A 20030-nucleotide genomic window follows, 5' to 3' on the forward strand; every position below is an offset into this window, starting at 1 on the left:
GGGCCTGGAGCCACTGCTGGTGGAAAAGCAGGAGCATGGCCTTAGCTTCTCGCTCCTGATCTAGAAAAATCCAGCTGTTTACTTGGTGTCATCCTTGTCGGGTGTGGTGTGTTCCCGAGGCTCACTGGGGTTGGCTTTGGGTTACTCTTCTCTGCCGTCCTGGTACCGGCTGGCCTCTGCTCTGGCTTCACTGGACGGCAGTCACTGCCTGCCCTGCCCCCTGACCGATCCCTACGAGGATGCTGCTGAGAGACCGCATCAGAGGACCCACTCTTTGGTTGTTTCTCCTGTGGCTGTCCACAGTAGTATTTCTGCCTAGACTTAGGACATCCTCCCAGCAGTGTTTATTTTCCTCAGTATCCTTTATTCTCAGGAAATAGAATTATGGCCCAGAAAGGAGCTGCTTCCTTGCTAATGTTGTGTATAGAGGCACAGCCAGTCCTTCTGCTGTGGTAGGTTAGGGCTGTTTTGGCGATTGGCTTTGTTGGCAGCCCGAGGAGCTAATGGACACTTGAGTCACAGGTGGGGCAAGCCCTGTGTCTCAGATGTTCACTTGTGTTGAGTCCTCGGCGATCAAAAGGATCCCACAGGGCTTTGTCACTTCCTAGCTCCTAGACCGGAGGTGTCCTTATTCTTCAGAAGGATGCCACTGACTTCATGAAGAACAACAGTGTCATTGGGGGTTGCAGAGGAAGGAAAGGCTGTTACTCTTAGGTGAGTGGTGTTGCTGTGAGAGGTGGTGGTACTTTCCAGGGTAGCAAGAACTCACTTAGCAGAGGAAAACCAATTATTTTTTTTTTAAATATTTATTTGTTTTAGGTAACACTGTCAATGTCTTCAGACACACCAGAAGAAGAGAAGAGGGCATCGGATCCCATCACAGATGGTTGTGAGCCACCATGTGGTTGCTGGGATTTGAACTCAGGACCTCTGGAAGAGCAGTCAGTGCTCCTAACCTCTGAGCCATCTCTCCAGCCTGAGGAAAACCAATTTTAAGCAAAATTTCCAGCGAGAAAAATGAATCTGAGATTGGATTAGGGCATGTTTTTTTCAGTGAATGCCTGTCCCCTAGGTCATCAAGGAGGCCACACTTGCTCTCTTGTGCCTGTCCTGGGATTGGAATTCAGTTCCCTTGGGGACAAGTTAGCTGTGAGTCTTCTCTTCAGAGGAACCACTGGCACACCAGCTCTGGCATTCATCTTTGAAATGTGTCATTTGGGTGTCTTGTAAAACCTTAGGATGCTTTCCCTTCAGTGGGGCGAACTATTAGAGTGGCTGGAACCAGCTGACTGACGTGCATCTTCAAGGCTGCTTTCCTCTGAGCCTGGCATGTCTCTCAGCAGCTTTAAGCTAAATGCATCTGGTCGCAGCAAAAACCCTTGCCCTAGCTCTTGTCACTCACCTGGACAAAGCCCCCTAAACGGTAACTCCCTGTTTGTGATCGGGCACTCGGGTAAGTCAGGGCACAGTTTGGTCTATAAATTTCTAGGCCGGAAGTAAATTATGTTTTAACATTAGTCATTTTTGCTAATAATAATACAAAATCTACCCCTAGCTGGAAGCTAAACCTTTCTATTCCTGGTAATTTCCTGCCTGCTTACCAATGCTGTCTGTGGAAACATTAAAAAAACAGCTCCAGTAAAGGAGCAGGCTGTTGTCTCCAGTCTGCCTAAGCCTGCTCGTTGAGACCATTGCTTGTCACTCAGACACTCCGTCTCACCACCGTTACGGCTGCTCCCATGTCTGGGAGGCCACAGGAAAATGCTGCTCCAGTGTTTGTTTTTAGTTTTGTTTTTGCAGGGTTTCTCTGTAACGCTGTCTTTCCTGGAACTTGTTCCGTAGACCAGGCTGGCCTTGAACTCAGGTCCACCTGCTCTGCCTCTGCAGTACTAGGACCAAGGCCTGTGCAGCCACCAATTTTCATTTTTTAAAATGTCGCCATAAGGATTGCTTTTTTAAGAGTTATATTTTGTTTTGTTTAAGATTTATTATATATACAGCATTCTGTGTGCATGTACACCTGCAGGGCAGAAGAGGGCACCAGATCTCATTACAGATGGTTGTGAGCCACCATGTGGTTGCTGGGAATTGAACTCAGGACCTCTGGAAGGGCTGTCAGTGCTCTTAACCACTGAGCCATCTCTCCAGCCCCCAGTTTTGTTCTTTATACATGTGAGAAAGAACAAGTTGAAAGAATGTATCGTTGGTAAAGAAGTCAAAAGATTTTAATCAGATTTTGTGCATCAGAAGAAAATGAGTTTCTATTTGAGAATAATTACACATTTTTAAGTTTAAAGAGTAGGCTGTTTTTCCATTATTGCCTTAACCTTTGTTATATTTATTAATTCTGACACAGAAGCAGTGAAATAGCTTTGCTGGTTTGCAGAGCAGGGACTTGGAAGAGGCTCTGAATGACTTCGTGGGAGACGGTCAGTGCAGCTGAGGGGCCTCTGTTCCCGTCCGTTGCTAGTGAGTCTGAAGCGACAGTGGGCATTTCCTGCTAAATGACAATGCTGTATGATAGGAAGTAAGCCTCTCTGGCCGAGGGTAGATGCCAGGAGTTGATATACTTTTTTTTTTTTTTTTTTTTCGGAGCTGGGGACCGAACCCAGGGACTTGCGCTCGCTAGGCAAGCGCTCTACCACTGAGCTAAATCCCCAACCCCTGATATACTTTTTAAAAAAATTTTTTTTAAAGATTTATTTATCATATATAAGTACACTGTAACTCTCTTCAGACACACCAGAAGAGGGCATCAGATCCCATTACAGATGGTTGTGAGCCACCATGTGGTTGCTGGGATTTGAACTCAGGACCTCTGGAAGAGCAGTCAGTGTTCTTAACCACTGAGCCATCTCTCCAGCCCGGATATATACTCTTGATGACTTTTTCTTTGGGGCGGGAGGGGGGGCAGGGGGCTGGCCTTGTTTTTTGAGAGAAGGTCTTTGTATCTCTGGCTGGCTCAGAACTCATACAAAGACCATGTGGGCCTTGAACTTGTGATTCTCCTGTCTCTGTCTCCGGGATTGGGATTACAGAAATGTACCACCTTTCTGAATTAAGGAGGGCATTTCTCCAATCCCATGTGTTACCTGCAGTCACACCTTTTATGATTCATGTTGTAAATATTTGGCTTGTAATATAAAATTATTTCTGTGCTACGTGGAAGACCGTTTTAATTAGTTCTTAGGTGCATGGAATGAGAAATGGGGGAAGAACGGTGTGCACACAAGCTCTGTTGTCCTTCTGACGGGTAGTGCTGGCCACAGGAAGAACACAGACGGGAGGCTTGCATGGGCAGTGCAAGCCAACTGTGGTCACACAGTGTGGGCGTCTGAGTCCTTCCAGAGCCCACGTTCATCTTTGTTGTGTAACTAGAGTTACCAGTCTGACTTTATTTCATGGTGAGACCACTGGGAGAACTAACTTAGATTTCAGGCTCTAGTATATTCCTGTAGTAAAAATAAAATCATATAACACTTATGCCTTAGAAAAACTTCCATAGAGAAGGCTCGTGTTTAAATGACAAAATTCACTTGGTAGACAGGAGGATAAGGTAAAGTAGAACATCTAAATACTGTGTGGTCTGTGTGTGCGTGTGCGTGTGTGCCAGCGAAAGGAATCAGGCAGTCAGAAGTAGAAGCTCTGCCTCCAGCGTGACTACTGTAAGAATGAGGAACGAGGCAGGACAACAGAGAACTCTTAATTGTTCAGAGAACTCTGTCCCCTCCCCCGCATCCCTGCAGAATGTTGAGTCTGAAAGCATGAGCAGGTTAGCGTGTCAAGGGGTGTCCATCATGACCTGTGGAGGATGAGCGATGTTCTGACGTACAGCACCAGCGAGTCACGTAGACACAGGGCTCGTCTCCATGAGCGTCAAAGGAACTTAAGCCACACTGGAGCTCTTCCACTTGACAAAAGTCCCTGTGCTGCACATAACCAACGAGGCCAGGAGAAAAATAAGACCAGAGATACCGCCTGAGGCCAGAGGATTCACGCAGGGGAGCACCCCTTAAGGGACAGGCTTGGGTCTGGGAAAGCAGTGAGTTGCCACTGATGGACATAGATCCTACGCTATCCACAGTTTGTTTGAACCATGTCAGTGGCAGCATCAGCGAGCAGGAGTGCGTCCACGCTGTGTTCTCCACAGATCCAGCAAGGAGCCTTAAAAGAAGCTAAGGTGCCCCCTCACATCTGGGCTGCACGGCATTGGAACCTGGGTCTACGACTAGTGCCAGGACACGCATCTGTTAGAGCAGGGATCTTGGTGCTACTGATTTTTCTCCCGAGCACGCTCTGTGACCTAGGATCTGTATATGACTCTTCCTATGAGACGGTCATCCCCGAGAGACTGCCAGGCCAGGGGAGTGACGATCCTGGAGGGAAGGTGTCCTACGTGCTGTTGATGCAAGGCCAAAAGCAGCTGCTTCACCTCGAGGTAAAGGGACACTACTCTGAGAGGAACTTCCCGGTCTACAGCTACCACCATGGTATCCTGGGGCAAGAAGTGCCCCTCCTCTCCCAGGCCTGCCACTATGAAGGCCACATAGAAGGGGTGCCAGGCTCCTTTGTTTCTGTCAGCATCTGTTCAGGCCTCAGGGGGGTCTTGATCAAAGAGGAAACAGCCTATGGCATCGAGCCCCTGCTCTTTTCCACAGACTTTGAGCACATCCTCTATACCATGGCGCACCAGCCTGTGGTCCTCTGCAATGTCACTCCTACAGACAGCCTGGGGGACTCCAGCCAGCGACAAGGGAGCAGCAAGACCGATGAGCTGCTGGCTCTGTCTGACTTGTGGTCACACGCCAAGTATGTGGAGATGTTTGTCGTGGTCAACCACCAGCGCTTCCAGATGTGGGGCAGTGATGTCAACACGACGGTCCAGGCGGTAGTGGACATCATTGCTCTGGCCAACAGCTTCACTAGGGGAATAAACACAGAGGTGGTGCTGGTGGGCCTGGAGATCTGGACAGAGGGGGACCCGATAGAGGTCCCAGTGGACCTGCAGGCTACACTGAGGAATTTCAACTTGTGGAGACAGGAGAAACTCATGGGCCGGGTCAGGCACGATGTGGCACACTTGATCGTCGGGCATCGCCCAGGAGCGAACGAGGGCCAGGCGTTTCTCGATGGTGCCTGTTCAGGCGGGTTTGCGGCGGCCGTGGAGGCCTTCCATCATGAGGATGTCCTCCTGTTTGCGGCGCTCATGGCCCACGAGCTTGGGCACAACCTGGGTATCCGGCACGACCGCCCAGGCTGCACCTGTGGTCCTAAGCACCTCTGCCTCATGCATGAGACGATCAGTAAGACCAGTAGCTTCAGCAACTGCAGCTCTGACCACTTCCTCCGTTTCCTCCATGACCACAGAGGGGCCTGCCTGCTTGACCGGCCTTGGCACCAGAGCCACAAGCGCAGAGATGCCCATTGTGGAAATGGTGTGGTAGAGGAGTCGGAGGAGTGTGACTGTGGTAATGCCTGTGACAGTCACCCATGCTGTGAGCCAACATGTACACTGAAGGTGGGTGCGCAGTGCAGTGAGGGACTCTGCTGCTACAAATGTACATTCAAGAAGAAAGGGACCTTATGTCGTCCTGCTGAGGATGTATGTGACCTTCCCGAGTACTGCAATGGCATTACTGGAGAATGCCCTGCAAACAGCTACATGCAGGACGGCACGCAGTGCGATAGGATTTATTACTGCTCTGGGGGTTTGTGTAAGAACCCTGATAAGCAATGTGCAAGGATCTATGGGTATCCTGCAAGATCGGCCCCCGAGGAGTGTTACATTTCAGTTAATACTAAAGCCAACCGGTTTGGAAACTGTGGCCATCCCACCTCGGCTAACCTAAAATATGAAGCATGTTCCAATGAGGATATATTTTGTGGGAAGTTGGTATGCACGGATGTTAGATACTTGCCCCAAGTCAAGCCCCTACACTCACTCCTCCAGATTCCTTACGGAGATGACTGGTGTTGGAGCATGGATGCCTATAACGTCACTGACATCCCTGATTACGGTGACGTGCAGGGCGGTACCTACTGTGCCCCAAAAAAAGTCTGCATGGAGTCCATCTGCACCGGTCATGCCACGCTCCAGTATGACTGTCATCCACAGGAAATGTGTCATGGGAATGGAGTGTGCAACAACTTCAAACACTGTCACTGTGATGCTGGCTTCTCCCCTCCTGACTGCAGCAGTGGAGGAAATGGGGGGAGTGTGGACAGTGGTCCTGTCGGGAAGCCAGCTGACCGAAACTTGAGTCTTTTTGGAGTTGGGGAGAGTCCGGATTCGAGGATGGAGGATGAGGAGATCAACCTCAAAGTGGTGGTGCTTGTGGTCCCCATCTTCCTTATTGTCCTGCTGTGCTGTCTAATGCTCATCGCCTACCTCTGGTCTGAAGTACAAGAGGCAGTGTCTCCAGGGTCTTCAAGCACAACCTCATCCTCAGAGTCCGAGTCCGACTGACGTCCGCAGACCTCCTCGTGGGCTGTTGCTACCGAGGCCGTGTGTTTGCGGGGCAGTTTTTCCTCCGTGGTTTTTAGGGCTTGTTGCATGCACACTGTTTACTGTAATGTGTTGTATATACACTTGTGTTGCTCTTCTCTACCGTAACAACTGGTATTATCGTGTGAAAGTTTTTATGGGATCTAAATGTTCTAACTTGCCCTGTCAGCTACTGTTCATAAAATACAAGTCATTTTAAATAAACATGAATAACAAGGCCTTTTTTCCCCCGCTTCAGATGAAGCATTATTCCAGATTACTCACCCTCATCCTGTGTGATCTTTAGAGTTTTTTTTGTTTGGTTTTGGAGACAGGGTTTCTCTGTTTCAAATCCCAGAAGGCTGTCCTGGGACCCACTCTGTAAACAAGGCAGGCCTCAAAGGCACAGGAATCCTCCTGCATCTGCCTCCCAAGTGCTGGGAATAAGGGTGTGTGCCCCCTTCCTCCTAACTCGATCTCAGGCACTTGGCAAGCACTGGGCAGCCTCGGCAACAACCCCAGCCAGCGCTGAGCTCCGGTGTGCAACACTTACATTTCCCTGCTTTTCTATTGAATTTGATTTTTAAAATTTATTTCCTTTTCTTTTGTATGTGTGAATATTTGCCTGGATATGTGTATGTGAACAAGTTGTGTACCTTGGGCCCATAGAGGCCAGATGTGGGCTCCTGTGGAAATGGAGTCACAGACAGTTGTGAGCTGTCGTGTGAGTGCTGGCTGGGAACTGACCCTGGTCTGCTACACTGAGCATCGCTTTCTCCCCCTCCAGCCTGGTTGCCAGGGTCTGCACGTGCAAGGTCTGCAGTGGGAAGATGGTTACCTCTGAGGCACAGAGCTAGGACAAAGCACAATTCCTTCTGTGTGACAGGTTTAATACCTCTCCTCAGAGACAGGCAGGAAGAGCCTGTGGCGGGTACCCCACCCCACAGCCTACACTGTCACTGCGCCTTTCCCTCCCTTCAGTAAAAAGGAAGAACATTTGATGAGTCTGACTGTCCCGATCAGTCCTTAATTAGATACTGAGATGTAGCAAGAACCCCCTGCACCATCTGATCATTTTAAAAGCATCTTGAAACTAACCCATTAGCTGTGAATAGAGAACAGTGGTGCTGTTCTTACCTAGCACATGCAATGCCCTAGATCTAGTTCCCAGTCAAATATGGCGTCTCATGCCTGTGATCTCCACCTAGGGAGACTAAGGCAGGAGTACTGGCACCAGTCAGTGGCCAGCCTGGACTACAGAATAACACCTTAGGATAAAAGTGTGCAATTCAGCAGGTTGGTGGTGGCTCATAAGCCTGCACTTGGAGGCTGAGGCAGGTGAGTTCAAGGCCATCCTGGTCTATGTAGAGAACTACATTTCTGTCAGTTTCAGGACAGCCAAAATTACACAAACAAACCTGTCTTGTCTCAGAAAAATAAAATAAATGTGCAATTCATCGTGTAGTTACAGAACGTTATCTGCTCTTGCTTTGCTTTGCCAAGTAGAGGATGATGCTGGTGTTGAGCGTGACGGATCTTACAGTAGGATCTAGGTCTTAGCGGTGGTTCTCAACCTCGGCCTACAGCTGCCTTTCATAGGGGTCTCCTAAGCCCCTCTGCACATCACACATTTACATTGTAATTCATAACTGCAGCAAAGTTATAGGTATGAAATAGGAATGAAAGCAACTTGGAAAACCACCTTCCAGGTCACAGCATTAGGAAGTTGAGAAGCTCTAGGAACACTGTCATCCCTTGAGATATGACAACACCCCCGAAAGCTAAAAGGATTTGCCCACAGAGGGGTCACAGAGAGTGCAGCAGAACTCAGACGTGCACTCACTGGCTGGTCTTCAACTGGGATGGGCCAAGTGTGGCTAGCAGACATGGCTGGGTTCAGGCTGAGATGCCTGTTAAGTGGCTGTGTTCACTAGGCAGCAAGGTGACCGGGTCTGCAGTCAGCAGACAGGCTAGCTAGTCATGTGTTTTGAGAGCTCTGGGGCTGATTAATGCTGTGTGGCTAGAGGAGGGACATCCGTGTCCATGTTGCTGGCATGAGGAAGATTCTGGGAAGATGTCACAGTATCCACTGTGGGGGACCATTATTCTGGAAAACATGAGAAAGGTCTTTTTAGAGTTTTACTGCAGGAATCCAGTTCCTGCACATGCTCTCAGCTCCATATCCAGCACGTGGTAGCTCTTCAGCACCCAAACCCTCCAGAGCTGTGCACTTGGTCTCAACACCCATGGGCAGTCACACAGGACATGAGTTGGCCCACAACCAGTGCCCACTGTGATTTTTAGATGCAAGTCAGGCCACTGATAACTTCTTTGTTTTTGAATTTAGTTATCATGTGTTTGCCTCCATGTCAAAAGAGGGCACCAGATCCCATTACAGATGGTTGTGAGCCACCATGTGGTTACTGGGAATTGAACTCAGAACCTTTGAAAGGACAGCCAGTGGAAGTGCTCTAAACCTCTGAGCCACCTCTCCAGGCCCACTGATGAACTTTTAAGTACTGTAGACCTGCTCCTAAAGAGGACTGCATTGCTGTAGTTGGTCCCCTGCTTGTGGAATGCTCCAGTGGAATGGTGCAGTAAAGTCTTACTCCATTAGTGGGCTTTTGTCATGCTGTCAAATGTGAGTGGGTGATGCCTGCATGTCTGTGCAACCTATCTGACTTATGCTTGGGGACTATCGAGGACAGAAGAGGGAAGGAGCCAGGATACCTCCAATGTGGAGTGATACTGCTCCAGAAAGTATCAGCTTGAAAGGAACTTAACATGTTCAAGAATTGAAAATAACAATCTGAAGGAAACTTAGATACAGAGAATACAGACTTACAAAACAAGTGAGAAATGCATCTCAGAATATAGACATTATACATGATGTGACAAAAGCGGAATGTAGCATCCTAAAGCAGCAGGGTGAGATCCACACAGTGAAGGAAGAGCTGCCTGCCTGGCGGCCAATTTCTCAACCAAAAACGTACAGTCCAGAGGCCTGGCAAAGAAGACTTGTCAACACATTACTGTGCCCTTGGATAAAACATTGGCTCCTCTTACAGAGGACCCACGTCAGGTTCCTAGCACTTACATAAACACACACACACAGAGTCTTTTAAAAACCTACTATACCCTGCAGAACCAAAAGAGAGAGAAAGGACGTCGTAGGTAAACAGAAGCTGGGAGGATTCTGCTAGGTCACTCCATAAATACCTTTCATGGAACAGCCAGGGAGCTCCACACTAGAGAGGAAAAGGCCATTAACCACCATCAGGAAGTCACACATGTGAACACTTACATAAGTCCCAGGGTATGACTCAGTTGGTTCAGTGCTTGCCTCGGGTTCAAGCCTCAAAGCCATATGAACCAGATGTGATGCATAGCTGTAACCCCAGCAACTTGGCTGTAAAACCCAGGTCATCCTTGGCTACATAGTTTGAGGCCAACCTGGGCTACCTAAAACTTTGTTTAAAAATATAAATTAATCAAGAAAATATATAGGGGTTGGGGATTTAGCTCAGTGGTAGAGCACTTGCCTAGCAAGTGCAAGGCCCTGGGTTCGGTCCCCAGCTTCAGAAAAAAAAAAAGAAAAAAGAAAAAGAAAATATATGAATTGTAAACATGCACCTCTGATGGAACCACTCAAATACAAATGCCAAATACTGTTGGATCGAAAAGGAAAGTTTCAGTGCCCCACACTTGCCTGAATGTATACATCATCCACAGTGAAAGTCAGGGAAGAAGCATCTGTCTAATTACACCTTAGGACAGATCCGGAGGACGGTGCAGAACATGTGCTCCAACAGCAGAAGGGAACGTCGAGGTACGTTCTCTAAATATTATATAGGTTAAAAATCAAGTCTTGGAGGCTGGAGAGACAGCTCAGTGGTTAAGAGCACCCGACTGCTCTTCCAGAGGTCCTGAGTTCAAATCCCAGCATCCACATGGTGGCTCACAACCATCTGTGATGGGATCTGATGCCCTCTTTTGGTGTGTCTGAAGACAGCGACAGTGTACTTACATAGAATAAATAAATCTTAAAAAAAAAAAAAAAAATCTAGTCTTGGCTGCTGAGCTGGCACAGTGGTAAATGTGTACACCACTCTCATAAAGGACTGAGTTCAACATGCAGCACCTGAGGCAGCCCTCAACTGCCTGTAACCCCACTCCAGAGAGCAGACACTTTCTTCCAGCTTCCATGGACAGACATCGGCATGCATGCGTGTACACACACACACACACACACACACACACACACACACACACACACATTAAAAGTTTAAAAACCAAGTCTCAAATCTTTTTTTGTTTTTCAAGACAGGGTTTCTCTGTGTTCTGGAACTTACTCTGTAGACCAGGCTGGCCTTGAAATCAGATCTGCTTGACTCTGCCTTCCAAGTCAGGATTTTTATTTTTTACTTAAAATTATTTTTAAATTATCGTTTGTGTATGAGTGTTTTACCTACTTGTATGTAGGTGCAACATATGCACTCCTGAGAAAGCTTTAGCTCAACCAGACATTACAACAGATACCACAGAAACCGCAGGATCACAAGAAGACACACTGCAGGAGCCATTCCGGCCATGTGCACTGACGCAGGCCTTTCAGCCAGTGGTCCTTGGGCCTCTACTTCTGTTATTCGGAGGACATTCAGGGCTCCCAGAGAGTTGCTTATCTGGAGAGCTAAGTAGCAAGAACGTGCCAGGGGAGCCCACAATTACTTGTCTGTGGAGTGTATTTGGTTAAGTTTTTGAAAGCGCCTGAAGGTGCACCCTGATGATCAATACTGACTTGAACAGAGGAGAGAGGCTCTGAGTTTCTCACAGCCATATTCTGTCCCCATCTGAGCACTTAGGAACCAGACCACTTCCATGAGCTCCCACTGGCTCCCAGGTCTTGGTGTCAGCTACGATTCAGATGGCATAATTTGTTCTCTGAGAACAGGTATTCTGCAAGGGCGCAAATTACCCAGTGTCAGCTCTGCTTCCCGCAGCTCACTGGCCACAGCACTCCTGAATGTGAACACCATGTCCTAGACCCAGCCAGGGGGCTGTACCCTACCACTGCCCCCTCTTCCTGCTCTGGCTGCAAAGGTAGACCCCCTGCATTCCTCTTGCCACCCCCATCCCTGCCTCCTTTCTGACCTATCAAACCCATCCTTGTTCTTTCCATCCCAAGGCAGCCACAGACTCGTGTTCCATCATCCCCATAATCCAAATTACCTTGGATTGGTTGTGTCACTGTGCCAGAGACCCAGACAGTAAACTGCTTCCCTGCTTTCTGGCCTCCTGTGGGTCTCTTCTCTACTCATGCTACACTCTATTATCTGTCACTTTGAGTAAGGGATCAGAGGCAAGGGAGAGGCTCTAGGTGCCCGGGATCAGTCACTACTGCTGCCTGTGAACCACACCACCTTCTACTGTGGCCAATCCTAAGGCCTCCCAGGTACCCAACAATAGACCCAGCAAGACAACAGTGCATGAGAGGCCAGCAAACAGCCAGGGCTTGTAACCAGTCCACTCAGCACATCTGAATCCTCACTGACCACAAGCCCTTCCAGTGCCACCAAATCCACACTGGCCATGAGCCTTCCCAGTGCCAACGGCATGCCCCTCTTCACCATTCTTCCTTACACAAACGCTGGAGAGAAGCTTTGCTCTGCAACTGTCACAGCCAGCTGTCCCTGGGCGCTATAGGAAGCACCATTCCCAGAATGACCTGAGAACTGAGGAGCTGAGAGCCCCTGTCCTGGGGCTCCCAGGTGAGGAAAGCCTGCACAGCAACTGCCACAGCAACAGCACTTTTCATGGGAGGCCAGCTCCTCCCTGCTCCCCCCAAACCAGCAGCATGAGATGAGGCTCAAACCGGCATCCAGTTCCTATAGGACCCAAGAACTCCTCCCCTCCAGTGGCCTGTGGGCAAAAGACTTGGTAGCGGCAGACCCCAGCCTTGTCCCTCTGAGAACCAGGTTCATCCTTCCTAAAACTCAAGCCAGGTTTATTCTCATATAGGGTGTTGTACACCACTCCAAGGCAAGGAAAAGCCCAGAAGGGGACTGGCAAGGGCCCTGACTACAAGCTGAGTGCCGAGTCAGCTAGACCATGGCAGGGACAGGACAGCATGCATGGTTCCCTTCCCTGGAACAGAGCCAGTTGGTTGTGGGCCTCCACAAGTGTTGATGTCTTAGTTCATATTCCTCCTTGGGGAAACATTCTCCCTGCCAAGGTTATGAATGCTCTCCCTGTTAGTGTTAAGGACTCCATGATAATCAGAGACAGCACAAGTCCAGGAGTTGAGGGTGTGGCTATGTCCTTAGCAAAAATGGTAAGAGACCTTCAAGATAGCCCTTAAGGCTGTGGGAAAGAACGCTGAAAACCTGAGTTCAAAAATATATTATTTAGGTCTGGAGAGATGACTTAGCAGATAAGAGCACTGACTGTTCTTCCAGAGGTCCTGAGTTCAATTCCCAGCAACCATGTGGTGGTTCACAACTATCTTTAATGGGATTCAATGCTCTCTTTTGGTGTGTCTGACGACAGCTACAGTATACTCATATAAATAAGTATATATTATATATTAAATTATATATGTAATTTCTCAACTATGAAATATAAGGACACAATATGAATTGTATAAGGAGCTCACAGATCTAAAATAACAAAGGCAGATACCCTAGGAGCCAGCTTATCAGAAAGATACTAAGAGAGAAGATACAGAGATTTAGGGAGTGCTAATCACAGGTCAATGTCTTCCCTCATCTAAGTTTTTAGTTGTGCTTAGAAAGGCAGGCAGATTCCTGAGTTCAAGGTCATCTTGGGACGTAAGGAGTTTAGGTCCAGGCCCAGACTTGGTAGAAATGGTAATTTCAGGGTGGCATCTCACCCAGCTATCTTATTGTCTGCGCATAACAAAGGTAGGCAGATCTCTGGATTCTTTTGCAACATTAAAGAAACGTGCTTGCTGTCTCTTTCTAAGAATCAAGAGGCAAGGGTCAAGGAATGGTGACTTGTAGGATAATCAAAAGGGAACCTGGAATAAATGACTAAATTGATATGTAAATAAAAGACTGGTCCTTATGGGGTTGGGGATTTAGCTCAGTGGTAGAGCGCTTGCCTAGGAAGCGCAAGGCCCTGGGTTCGGTCCCCAGCTCCGAAAAAAAAGAACCAAAAAAAAAAAAAAAAAAAAAAAGACTAGTCCTTGGTCTGCAAGAGCTAAGCTATCTCTATGGTCTGTCAGGAGATATCCAGAGAGAAAGCTGTCTGATTATGATAAAAAAATAAACCCAAGGGCTGGAGAGATGGCTCAGAGGTTGAGAGCACTGACTGCTCTTCCAGAGGTCCTGAGTTCAATTCCCAGCAACCACATGGTGGCTCACAGCCATCTATAGTAAGATCTGGTGCCCTCTTCTGTCAAGCAGCTATAGATGCAGAACACTGTGTATGTAATAAATAAATAGATCTTTAAAAAAAAACCCAAGAATTACCTTTATAATTTTTCTAACAATATTTCCGACTTTGTCTGAAAGTCTAAGAATTTTCTCTAGCAGCATTTCTGACTTTGATTTGATTTGAGCTATCCAGAGAGTATTTCGAATTTTTTTTTCTTGCATGAGACAGCTGTCTCTAGCAGGGAGCTGTCTCTAACAGGAAGTTATCTAGAGCAGATTACAGAAGGAAGGGCGGTCTACAGAAAACTGTCTAGGGATCCATCTCGAGCCAAACACAGGCTGTCAACTTGTTCCCTATGATTTGACTTTGGGTCATTTATTTCACTGCTTCCAGAAACCCTTCCTCAGAACCCCTCTCCAAGTGGAGGCTTGTCCTTGGCAGCTGAGGTCTGGCCCTGGCTTAAGGGTGGCCTCACTAGGAACAGAGAACAGAATGTGGCCTTTCATGTTGCATGCTGTGACAGTGAACTAAAGCTTGTCTAATATCTCAGCCCTTAAGCAGTATGTATGGTCATGTATGGTCTCTGTGTGTGTGTGGCGGGGGTGTGGGTACCAAGGCCTGGATATCAATCTCAGGCCATCCGATTGGCAGTGGGCACCCTCACCCCTGTGCCGGGCCACTGGTACCTATTATACGATGCCAAGTCAAAGAAGAGAAGTGTGAGGTGGCTGCAGGACCCAGTGTGGTTATCAGATTTCTTTCACTGTGAAAGACAAAAATTGGCTTGTTTTTTCAGTGCATATCACCCGAAATTTTGTGTTTAAAACTTTCTAGTTTTAGATGGTTAAGTGTTTTTCTGTATGCATGAATGTCTTGCTTGTATGTACATACTTAAACTTGTACGGCTGGTGCTGAGGAGGGCATCAGAGCCCCTCAACTGGAATGACAAATGGCTGCGAGCTACCATATTGGTCCTGGGAGTGGAACTTGAGCACTCTGCAAGAATAGCAGTGTTCTTAACTGAGGAGTTATCCACCCAGCCCCATTTTTAGTATTTCCCAGTTTTGTTTTGTTTTGAGTCAGGGTCTCACTACGTAACCTTGCCTGGCCTAGAACTCAAGTCCATAGTCAAAGCTGGTCTCTAGATAGATATTTCTCATTGCAGAGAATTTACTCCAAGGTATCTTCTGGGTGATTGGGACTGGGATTATTTCTATGATTTCCCCCCAGTGTGACTGTCACTGATACATTGGAAGGCTGCTGATTTCTGTGTGTGAACTGTCTGGCCTAGCACCTTACTGAAAGTGTCCATCAGGTCTGAGAGCTTTCTGCTCGAGCCTTTGAGAGTCTGATACACAGAATCTTGTCTGCACACAAGGATGCTTTGACTCTAGCTAAGACTTCAAGCATTTCTCCCTGATGAGAGTGGAGAGAGCAGACCCCTTTGTTCCTGAACTTAGTGGGAGTGCTTTTGAGATTTTCCTCCGTTTCCCTGATGTATAGATCTGATCTATAGTCTACCTACTAGGAATGGTCCCTCCATTCCTACACTCTCTGGGGTTTTTAACCATGAGAGGATGTTAGAGTTGAACAAAGGACCACTGAGGTGATTGCCTATTCTGTCCTTGTGTCTCCTCATGTGGCAAACAATGAAACTACCAAAGCAAACGAACAGGAGAGGGGGGTCAAGGGGGTGCTGGGAAAAGGGAGGAAGGGATTACTGAGAAGGGGAGGGGAAGATTGAAATATGTGTGTGTGTGTGTATAAGAAGTCATCATGAAATACATGTGCATGTGGGTGAGATGTCATCGTCATAATAATAATAATAATAATAATAATAATAATAATAATAATAATAATAATGGGGAAAACTTATAACCCCCTAACCCTATAATTTTCTTTTTCTTCTTCTTTTTTTATTTGGAGACAGGGTCTCTCTATGTAGCCCTGGCTGTCCTAGAGCTTACTCTGAAGACTAGGCTGTCTTTGAACTCAAAAAGATCAGTCTGCCTCTGTCTCTTGACTGCTGGGATTAAAGGTATGGGCTGCTATGCCCCACTCAATCATGTAAGTCTTTTTTTTTTTTTTTCTTTTTTTCGGAGCTGGGGACCGAACCCAGGGCCTTGAGCTCGCTAGGCAAGCGCTCTACTGCTGAGCTAAATCCTCAACCCCGTAAGTCTTTTTTTTTTTTTTTTTCTTTTTAATCCTGTAAACCTTCAAGAGAAGGAAAAGAAGAAAATCTGTCAGGACTGACAAGATCAATTTAGTAAAGTAGTGGGACGCTAAGATCAACATAGAGAGATATGGGCAACTCTTGTACAACAAGGAACACTGTTGAAAGTGAACTCTAGAGACACATTTCATCCAGAATTACTACAAACATCAAAACATGTGAGGGTGAAATTTTAAAATATTCTTTAAAAAGATTTTATTTATTTATTTTATGTAAGTACACTGTGGCTGTCTTCAGACACCAGAAGAGGGCATCGGATCCCATTACAAATGGTTGTGTGCCACCATGTGCTTGCTGGGAATTGAACTCAGGACCTCTGGAAGAGCAGCCAGTGCTCTTAACCCCTGAGCCATCTCTCCAGCCCTGAAGTGTTAAAATATTTTTTGAGGTTTATTTTGACTTTATGTGTGTGGGTATTGTGCCTGTATGTATATTTGTGTGTCGTGTGCATGCGGTACACACAGAAGCCACAGAGGGCAGTGGAGCCTTGGACCTGGGGCTACAGGGGGTTGTGAGCTGACTGTAGGGGCTGGGGGATCAGACTGGAGTCTTCTAGAAGAGCAACCTGTGTGCTCTTCACAGCTGAGCCATCTCTCCAGACCCTTAAGTGTAGATTTCACAAAAGTAATAAAAAATTTCTGCAATAAAAACCATAAGAGGGGGCTGGAGAGATGGCTCAGCGGTTAAGAGCACTGACTGCTCTTCCAGAGGTCCTGAGTTCAAATCCCAGCAACCACATGGTGGCTCACAACCATCTGTAATGGGATCTGATGCCCTCTTCTGGTGTCTGAAGACAGCTACAGTGTACTCACATACATAAAATAAATAGATCTTTAAAAAAAAAATCAAAGGCTGATGCGAGGACCGCAGAGTGGAAAAACGCTTTGTACTTACAGATCTGAGTCACTGCTATGGCTGAAGTGAGGGTCTGAGAGGAGAGATGCTCAGGAGTTAAGAGCACTTGTTCTTGTAGAAGATACAGGTTTGGTTCCCAGCACCCACATGACAGCCCACTACTGTCTGAAACTCCAGCTCCAAGGGTTTTGAACTCTGTGGGTTCCAAGTGTACATCTGGTGTACATAGACACTCAGGCAAAATGCTCATACTGATAAAATTTGAAAATCTAAAAGAATGATTTATGAATTTCTAAAAAAAAAAAGTTATTGTTGACTCTCCTGAAATAGAAAAAATGAATTCTAAAGTTTTTATAGACCACCACACATAGAGACAAAACCAAACAAACTCACAGAAATACAAGAGCAAACAGCATAGGCTATCCAGAACCAATACTGGGCTGCAGCAGCAACAGGACTCCACCTCACTCAACTGCTGTAGTCATCCAGCAGCCGACTGGGAGTGCAGCCCGCTAGGATGGTTGGTTGCCTAGCATGCAGGGTTCCCAAAGCACACAGGTCATGCTGTTGCCCTGGGTTACCCACCAGGACGTGACTGTGAGACCCTCTAACTGAAGATACCACATGTCTTGGTTTCATGAGACAAAGAAAATGATCCAGTCTGCGGGACTGGACTGGCTGTTTTTGTGTGTTAACTTGACACAAGCTGAAGTTATCACAGAGAAAGGAGCCTCAGTTGAGGAAAGGCCTCCATGAGATCCAGTTGTAAGGCGTTTTCTCAATTGGTGATCAAGTGGGGAGGACCCAGCCCACTGTGGGTGGTGCCGTCCCTGGGCTGGTGGTCTTGAGCAGGCTGAGCAAGGGGGGGGTGGGGGAAGTAAGCCAGTAAGTAACATCCCTCCATGGCCTCTGCATCAGCTCCTGCTTCCTGCCCTGCTTGAGTTCCAGTTCTGACTTCCTTTGGTGATGAACAGCAATGTGGAAGTGTGAGCTGAATAAACCCTTTCCTCCCCAACTTGCTTCTTGGTCATGATGTTTGTGCAGGAATAGAAACCCTGACCAAGACAGGGACTGTTGTGTTTTAAATGAAATGTCCCTGGGTGGTTTGGGCAACTGAATATTTGGATTCTAGATGATGGCTGGAAGAAGTAAGTCAGTGAAGGCTTTGATGCTTTCCAAAATTCCTGCCATTCCTAGTGCTCTCCTGCTTGCGCTCTCTCTCCCTCTCCCTGTCCCTCCCCTCCCCCTCCCTGTCCCATCCCTCCCCCTCCCTCCCTCTCCCTGTCCCTCTCCCTCCCCCTCCCCCTGTCCCTCTTCCTCCTCCTCCCTCTCCCTGTCCCTGTCCCTGTCCCTCTCCCTGTCCTTCTTCCTCTTCTTCTCCCTCCCCCTCCCCTCCCTCCCCCTCCCCTCCCTCTCCCTGTCCCTCTCCCTGTCCCCCTCTCCCTCCCCCTCTCCCTGTCCCTCCTTGTGGACTGAGATGTGAACTTTAGATGTTTTATGCTGCCGTGCTCACTCTGGTACTGTAAACCCCAAATCAAGCTCTCCGCCTTGAGCTGCCTTGTTGTGGTGTCTATCCAGTAATGAAGCAGTGACTGACACCAGAAGACACAAGGAGTCAGCACTGCTCTTCCCCAGTCAGACCTTGCGTGCGACAGTACTGACCCAACAAGCACAAGATGCCAGCACAATAGTGCGCCACTGTCTGGGACAGGAGCAACTGATCTCTGACTACATCTGAGGCATGTTCTGTAGGGTAAGCTCATGCCACTTCTATGGACCTAGGCAAAGGCTGTGGCAGGGGAGATCACAAGACTTAAGGAAACCTACCTATTCCTTTTGTCAAATGGACATGTCAAACTTCCTGACAAATTTATGTTTCTTTTTTTTTTTTTAGGTTTATTTTATTTAATTTATATGAGTACACTATAGCTGTCTTCAGACACACCAGAAGAGGGCATCAGATCCCATCACAGATGGTTGTGAGCCACCATGTGGTAGCTGGGAATTGAACTCAGGACCTCTGGAAGAGCAGTCAGTGCTCTAACCACTGAGCCACCTCTCCAGCCCTGATTTATGTTTCTATGCACAGATTAGTGCTGCCCTTAGCCTTGGCCAAAGCAGCTTCTCTTTGCAGCAAGTGAAGGCTCATGAGAGACGCACTGCCAAGGGCCAGCATTGAATGAGTACAGACGTCTCTCCCTCCAAGGATGAGGGCACATCCACATCACAGAAGAGAGGGCAGAAAGAATTAAAAAAGTTGCAGTTACCCAAAGAATTCACACACCATCAATATTCAATTACAGACAGGAGGGGCTTGTGGGGCCATTTCTTTTTTTTTTTTCTTTTTTTTTCGGAGCTGGGGACCGAACCCAGGGCCTTGCACTTTCTAGGCAAGTGCTCTATCACTGAGCTAAATCCCCAACCCCTAAAAGCTCACTTTTTTAAAAAAAAAAAATTTATTTATTATGTATACATCATACAGCTTTCTGCCTGCATGTATGCAACTACAGGCCAGAAGAGGGCACCAGAACTCATTACAGATGGTTGTGAGTCACCATGTGGTTGCTGGGATTTGAACTCAGGACCTCTGAAAGAGCAGTCAGTGCTCTTAACCACTGAGCCATCTCTCCAGCCCTAAAAGATAGCGCCGCAGAGCAGTCAAGTAGTTCAGGAACTGCCTTTTTTTTTTTTTTGTAAATATATTTATTTCTTTTATGTATATAAGTGCACTGTAGCTGTCTTCAGACACACCAGAAGAGGACATTGGGTCTCATTACAGATGGTTGTGACCCACCATGTGGTTGCTGGGAATTGAACTCAGGACCTCTGGAAGAGCAGTCAGTGCTCTTAACCGCTGAGCCATCTCTCCAGCCTTGTGGGGCCATTTCTATCAGGGGAGCTAATGGATATGGCACGAGAGCAGGTCACTGTCTTGAGTGATGTGACCTCTGGGAGTTACTTGTGTGCCAGTGGAGGTGAGAGTGCCCATGAGAGGTCATGGTTCAACCAAGTGGGTCTGGACCACAATGCAAAAATGAAGACAAAACAAAGAGACAAAAAGTC

The 20030-nt window shown here is 47.5% G+C and overlaps 2 protein-coding genes across 12 annotated transcripts in view; one reads left to right on the forward strand and one right to left on the reverse strand.

Moving 5' to 3' along the window:
* Positions 1–196: 196 nt before the first annotated feature.
* Adam1a (ADAM metallopeptidase domain 1a) lies at positions 197–6725 on the forward strand. Of its 2 annotated transcripts, XM_063271602.1 has the most exons (2): positions 197–714; positions 820–6723. In XM_063271602.1, exon 2 carries the CDS (start codon positions 4097–4099, stop codon positions 6464–6466), a length of 2370 nt encoding a protein of 789 aa, XP_063127672.1. In that variant the 5' UTR covers positions 197–714; positions 820–4096; the 3' UTR covers positions 6467–6723.
* A 357-nt stretch (positions 6726–7082) lies between these two features.
* The window catches only part of Tmem116 (transmembrane protein 116), a 68761-nt gene continuing 55813 nt past the window's right edge, over positions 7083–20030 (reverse strand). For all 10 annotated transcript variants that reach the window (XR_005491675.2, XM_063271693.1, XM_063271694.1 and 7 more), the window contains one exon: positions 7083–8591. Coding sequence is in view for 9 of the 10 variants with exons in the window: in XM_063271693.1 (XP_063127763.1) it covers positions 8562–8591 (30 nt within the window). In the remaining variant the exon portion in view is untranslated. The remainder of the gene's footprint in view (positions 8592–20030) is intronic.

Source organism: Rattus norvegicus, chromosome 12 (genome assembly GCF_036323735.1).
Source record: "Rattus norvegicus strain BN/NHsdMcwi chromosome 12, GRCr8, whole genome shotgun sequence".
Taxonomy (NCBI): domain Eukaryota; kingdom Metazoa; phylum Chordata; class Mammalia; order Rodentia; family Muridae; genus Rattus; species Rattus norvegicus.